This window comes from Myotis davidii, unplaced genomic scaffold (genome assembly GCF_000327345.1).
Source record: "Myotis davidii unplaced genomic scaffold, ASM32734v1 scaffold368, whole genome shotgun sequence".
Taxonomy (NCBI): Eukaryota; Metazoa; Chordata; class Mammalia; order Chiroptera; family Vespertilionidae; genus Myotis; species Myotis davidii.
The window spans coordinates 642852-649355 of record NW_006298786.1 but is presented as its reverse complement, the minus strand read 5'-3'; the positions used below and the strand labels follow the sequence as shown (position 1 = coordinate 649355).

The window sequence follows — 6504 nt, the reverse complement described above, 5'->3', positions numbered from 1 at the left end:
CCAGTTAAAGACACGTTAAAAGATCTTGCCTGGGAAGTATTAACCCACCCACCGTATTCACCAGGCCTTGCTCCTTCAGATTACCACTTGTTCTGATCGATGACACACGCACTTTCTGAGCAGCACTTCAAAACATGAAGAAGTGGAAAATTGGGTCTCTGAATGGTTTGCCTCAAAACAAGAAAAGTTCTATTGTGACAGTATCTACAAATTACCTGAAAGATGGAGGAATGTGTAGCTAGCGATGAACATTACTTTGAATAAAGCACTTTTGATGCTTCTCTTGAAATTATCCTGTTTTCGTTGATGATAGAATCCGCATTATTAACCGGTACACCTGGTAGCCTGTCTCCCCTCCCTAAGGAATCAGACATACATTTTACTCACAGGGGTAGTAGGTGTGTATTTCACAAATAATCTTAGTTTTGTCACAGAAGTCTCCTTGGCCTTAGTGGAGATCCTTAGCTTACCTTCCAGTCACATCTGATCTGTAACACAGAGTTGTGCCTGAAATGTGTGTGAAGTGAGGGGTGACATTCAGTCATCATATGACGTTGTTAGCAACTGCACGCGAGGTTGGCCTCTAGCCACACACGGGGCTCCCATACAGCGAGAGCCGAGGCGTGTGCAGGAGGCAGGCGCCAGCAGGGTAATGAGGAGGAGGACAGGGCCTGGAGGAGCAGAGCGTGCCCCACCAGGAAGGTGTGAGGAGGCTCCAAGCATGTGAATGTGTGGGAACAGGACAGCCGTGCGGTGCAGGCGTGCGGCCGTTTGAGCGTGCTTTGTCTGAGACGGTTCCTGGGAGGGGCTGGGAGGGTAAGCAGGAGCCAATTCCTGCAGAACAACTCCCCGCCACCCCTGCTGCCCAGACGCTCAGGTGTGCAGTGGGGCCCTGGGCATTAATTCCAAACAAGTTCCCAGGCTGTGGGTGACGGGGAGAGCGCCAGCCAACCAATCGAGCGGCTGTCCACTCCCAGCCAAAGCTCCATGTTCAAGACACAGACCCAAAATGTGCTGCTCTTCTCAGATGAGATGGGTAGAAACTTCCAAAATTAACTTTATCAAGAAATCAGGAGGCCACTGAATTTAAAGACCTAAAAAGTGATGCCATTTACCCCAAATTCACATCCTCACAGGTGTTCTTGTTTGTTCCACAAGCCCCTGAGCAACTAGTGTGTGCTGACCATGGGCCCTGGGGAAGGAGGCAGCCTTCTTTCCAGTACAGTGGCCACCAGCTATCTAAAGGCACACCCAGGTCGCTTGGCTGCAAGTCAGTGCTCAGGGCTGTGTCACTCACAGCTACTGTGTCACTCAATAGCTGCTGTGTCACTCAGTAGCTGCTGTGTCACAGCTGCTGTGTCACTCACACTGCTGTAAGGACATGCAGACACAGGACATTCCGTCTCAGCACAAGGGGCTGTTGGGCAGCACTAGTCTAGTGGGCACGACAGACCCTGCACACATTCAAATGAGCTGGTTACTCTAAGGAGCAGGAAGGGTTGGTGAGCTCTGACCGTGAACCTTGTGGGGCCCGGGCACTGTAAACAGGTGGCAGTGGGACCGGCCAGAGAAAAGCAGGTGGGAGTTCGGCTTCCCTCCTAGTCTCCTTGTCCTTCAGTCCCACAGGCCCTCACGTGCCCCTACCCCCTTGTCTTTAGTGCTCTTGAAGGTGATTCATTACAACAGGACTTTGTTCTGCAAACTGCCTTTTAGGGAGATGCCACAGGTGCCCAGCCTCCCCCGCCCCGGAAGAGCCCACAGAGCCCACAACTCTGCATGTTCGGTTAGTCCTGCAGTAGAGGAGCCCTGACCATCTCATTTAAGTTGGTTTTCCCACACTGAACATGGCCGTGTCACACAGCAGCTGCTGACATCTGGGATCTTACTCAGGACCGCCGGCTGGAACCTGCCACCTAGGGAAGTGCTGTTTTGTACTCTTCACCCTCGAAGCCCTCTGTCAGGAAGCGGTGTGGATGAGAGCGGCCTGCTCCCGTTGAAAAGGCCGCGGGGCCCTGGCAGAGCCGGCCGGCCGGCTGCAGAGAACAGGCACACGAGGGGAGCAACATGTTCTTTTATTGATGCAAGTATGTCCAGTCACACCAACAGCTGACATGCTGTGTTACAGTACAGCTTGATGCTCACAGTTCATCTCAAAATACCAACACATCACAGTCAGGAGATGGACCCAACTGGGAAGATGAAGTGGCAGCACAGACAGGTGAGGTGAGCACACAACTGGGGCCGCGACGTGGAGGTGACGGGAAACTCCTTACACGTGGACAGAAAATGCTCTAACGCGTATTCCAAATATATACTCTCAGGTTTAAGCCTTTATCTCAAATACATAAACAAAGCGATATGTACTATCAATATACAATATGTACTATCTAGGACATCTGGAAAGTGCAAAAACACTGTGACAATACAGTGCAAATATTCTCGCTCCACCCAGTGACAGGCGACGGCAGCAGCGACCACAGAGCCACCCCTTCCTGAGGCCTGGCCCGCACCTCCGGGTGTCCTGGGAGCGGTGGGAGCAGCAGCGGGCAGGCCTCTCGCTGGAGGCGCCTGCAGAGCCAGGCGTATGGAGAGACCAGGGTGAGGAGCGCCACAAAGGAAAGCCACCACGAGGGCCACGCAGGCCGCGTGGTTGGCCCACCTCCCGCTCTCAGGGAGCAGGGAGGCCCCGGCCCACGGCCAGGATGTCGCTGTGGAGGGTGCTCAGTGCATCTGAGAGTGGAAACTGCCTCCCAATGCTGGGCAGAGTGTGTCCCACGTACACCGAGAAAACGGACAATTGCACAACTCCCTCGCCTTTCGTTATTTTAGATTTTCTATTTTCCTAAAATGTAGTTGAAGAAAGATTGGCCAGACATGTTCCAACAGAAAAATATGCCGCCAGGTGTCCCCCTGCCCCTCCCCCCCGACCCCAGAAATCCCTGATAAAGGAAAAGGAAATGTAAACTTTGGAAAGCCCGCACTCAAAGGTTTGCTTCCAGAAGTATGCGAACGAGACCTCCTGGCCTCCCAAGGCCTTGTGGGAACCTGGAAGCTGCGGCCCTGGCTTCGTGGGCCCAGGCTTTGCGGGCAGGCGCCGCCGGCCGCGGGCCGCCCTCTGGGACCCTCTAAGGCACCAGCCCTGACATCCGAGACACTGGCTGGAGGGGCGTCCAAGCAGGCAGGGCTCACATTGGTTTTGGTAGGGTTTTTTAAAATATTTTCTCATTCGGTGAATATAATCAAAAGTAGAAAATAAAAATCTACGCTTCATTAGGCCAAGATGTGATCATGGATGCCATCTCCCATGATACTCCTTCCCCACCCCTCCCTGAACCAGGGCGCTGCCCTGTTATTTAAAAGGAACAAAAACACTTTGCGCCAAAGGTTGATGCATGAAATAATTACCATTTTTTCCATAAAAGTTATATACAAAATGGGCCCCAACCAGTGAGGCCGCCCCATCTCCACCCAGGTCAAGGTTAAAGCTCGGTTCACGTGCACATCCTCGGTCACAGGCCGCACCCACGCTTCAGGCTCTGTTGAGGAGAGTGGTCCTAGAGGGGACGGGCACAGCAGTCAGTCAGCGGCTGGCAGGCCCCTCCCCAGCAGTCGGGAGGCGTGGACTCCAGGCCCCGGCCATTGGGGGAGGAGGCGGGACATTCAAACCCAGGTCCTCAGCCTCCTTCCACTGGCAGCTGCCTAGACCCCTTCCTCCCGCGCCCTCGGCTGCCTTCCAGAAGGCAGGTCCATGATGCCCGTCCCCGTCCTCTCCCCTCCTTGCCTGGGCGGCCCCTTCAGTTCTCCTACCTCAGGGTCTTCCAGCTGTCCTTCTCCATGTGGTTCTCGGGCCCTTCGCTTTCGAAGGAGGCGATGAAGAGTGCTGAGAGATGGAGGGCCGCTCAGACGCCTGTCCGCATGCAGTCAGCCCACCCCGTCCCTTCTCCAGCCCTCGTGGCAGGGACAGCGAGGCTAAGAAGGGACTCCGGGACCCAGGGGCAGTGGTCTCTGGCGGGGCTCGTCCACAGATCTCTGCCATGGGAGGTCCCAGGCCCCTCGAGGCCCCGCGCTCCCAGCTACCTGCTCGGGGGCCCTGCTTGGTGCTGGGTTCTGAGCGCTGGCCGGAACCCGCCTGGCTCTCAAGTGGCCTCAGAGACTGGTCTCCTTTGTCCTTATCCTTCTTCTGTCCTCTGCCCACCACCCCCCCTCACAAACTCACCTGTGGCCGGGCTCCTTCTGTGTGGTGTGGGGATAGTGATCAGCCCCCCATGGAGACCAACAAGGGGGAGTCGAGGCCAGGTGCTGTGGGGGCTGCTGCCAGGCGGGGCGGCCTCACCTTCCTCGCTGTAGATGGGCGCCGTAAGCAGGTAGTTCTGAATCTTCTTGTCCTTTTCAAAGGGACACTCCACCCGCGTCCAGGTCATGAACTCGTGGATCTGTCTGGAGATCTCCCAAAATTTCTGCAGGGGCAGAGGACAGCGGCGTCCCCGTCACCTCGGTCAGGGCCAGGGCTGCTCCCTGCCCAGTGCCAGCACCGGAGGCGGGGGCTCCGCACAGCTGACTGGGGGCCACGAGCATGTTGTGCAGCGTCAGAGCCAGCAGGTGTCCCAGAGCACGCACCGTCCTGCCCTCCACCTGGGCCATCAGGCTGGCAGCAGGGTCTGCGCCTCCCCTGCTCAGGGACCCCAACAGGGACCCACCCCTGACCCCGAGCTGAGGCAGTCAGCCCAGCCAGACCAGGCAGCACCACCATCTGAGCATGTCATCATGCCACTCTCTGGGGCCCGTGTGGGAATCCATAACCCCCTCCCACCCTGACCTGTGTGAGGTGAGCGCTGGATACCCAGCTCTCCTTGCACCTCCCAACCCCACCCCTGACCTATGTGAGGTGAGCACACAGCTCCCCCTGCACCTCCCCAAGCACCTTTGTCCTACCCTCCTCCCCTTGGCCAGGCAGACCTTTGTTTCCATCTGGAGTTCTGCTGCCTCCTCCTCCCTGCTCGAGTCCCTCTTACCTAAAGCCTTCCTGGTTCTACCAGTGGGACCAGTGTCGGGACTAGTGTCCTGGGCAAATGGAGGTTCCTGTGGCTCCAGGCCCTATAACCAGGGCACCCACCCAGAAGGGTGGGGCCAACCTCACAGCTCGAGGTCACATAGTGTGACCACCTTGGAGCTGCCAGTCCTACAGGCCCTCTATGCAGGGCCATGACCTTGCCGCTCTCCTGCACAGGTGGGTCCTGCCTGCCCTGGGCGGCCGGGAGGCCTGCCCTGCTCTGTGCTGGGACAGCCCGGCCCTCCCTCTGGGCCACATTGGGGCTGAGCTCACCTTGAAGTTGATGTGCCCATTGGGCAGGTGATTGGTGTGGATTTTGTGCAGGAAGTAGATGTCCTTGACGAAAAGGTTGAACACAGGAATCACAATCTTCTCTCGGCTGCTGTTGGCCATCTGGGATCTCTGTGTGGCCCCCTGGAGGGCCGTGCGGTAGTTGCAGAAGTTGCTGGAAGGATCCATGTGGTGCTGTGTGCGGATGGGAGGGAGGGAGGGGGGAGGATGCATGTGGTGGGCAGTGCTTCCCCCGCCCCCTTTGCAGAGGAGAGAGCCCGCTGATGAGGAAGGCACTTCCCCTCTGGGCAACTGGGACTGTCACCCAGAAAAGGCCTCCCTTCCAGGAGGGGCCCAGAGGTGCTGGCTGAGCGCAGGGCCATCTGGGTCTGGGTCTGAGCATCACAGGAGAGCTGCAGAGAGGCCGCACAGCCCCCACGCCTCTTCCCTGCCCTGCTGGGCCTGCTCTCTCCTCCTTCCTTTCAAGCTCTCCTTTGCCCCCCTGCTTAGATCGACAACTCCCAACTCCGACCAGCTACACAGACACACATTTGCAAAAAAACGAACTCTGTGATCAAATACATCTGGGCCAGGCTGTGCGTGAACTCACCCGTTAGCCCTGGGCCACCCGGAGGGTCTAGTGCCGCAGAAAGTTGGGCCAAGAAAAGGCCCACATCTGCTGAGTCAGCATCAACCACTGCAGGGCTCAGGGGCCCACTTTTGTCAAACTCTTTAGCAGCTACTCCCAGAAGCAGCTTTAGGCGATGCCAGACCTGACGGAAGGCAGGGCTGAGGACAGCCCAGCCCCAGCCTGCACTGTGGGCAGCAGGCCCTGAGCAAAGGGTACAGTGTGGCCGAGGCCCACCTCCTCAGGCCAACACAGGACGAGGCCGGGTGCCTACCTCCAAGACATCGAACTTGGCCGTCTTAACTTTGGACCATGTTTTCTTCAGCCGAGCCACAGGACTGAGGTTCATGCCAGCTGCAGAGAAAAGCGAGGAGGGTCAGGGCGGCAGGTGGGTCAGAGGGGAGCTGGGTGGGCGCCCGGCCGGACACTCACAGATGATGGCCATCATGGAGTTGAAGTTCCCGATGTTGAAGCACTCCCGGGCCACGTCGATGAAGAACTCCAGCATGCGGGTCCGCTGCTTCTTCTTTACCACCTGCGGCAGCCCAGCCTCAGC

General features: G+C 57.4%; 1 protein-coding gene across 3 annotated transcripts in view; it reads right to left on the bottom strand.

The window, feature by feature from the left end:
* Positions 1 to 2054: 2054 nt before the first annotated feature.
* The window catches only part of RASGEF1A (RasGEF domain family member 1A), a 28606-nt gene continuing 24156 nt past the window's right edge, over positions 2055 to 6504 (bottom strand). For all 3 annotated transcript variants that reach the window (XM_006774501.2, XM_006774502.2, XM_015570963.1), the window contains exons 8-13: positions 6381 to 6483; positions 6223 to 6302; positions 5324 to 5515; positions 4334 to 4457; positions 3808 to 3880; positions 2055 to 3554 (exon numbers count right to left, since the gene is read on the bottom strand). In XM_006774501.2, coding sequence (XP_006774564.1) covers positions 3530 to 3554; positions 3808 to 3880; positions 4334 to 4457; positions 5324 to 5515; positions 6223 to 6302; positions 6381 to 6483 — 597 coding nt within the window. In that variant the 3' untranslated portion in view covers positions 2055 to 3529. The remainder of the gene's footprint in view (positions 3555 to 3807; positions 3881 to 4333; positions 4458 to 5323; positions 5516 to 6222; positions 6303 to 6380; positions 6484 to 6504) is intronic.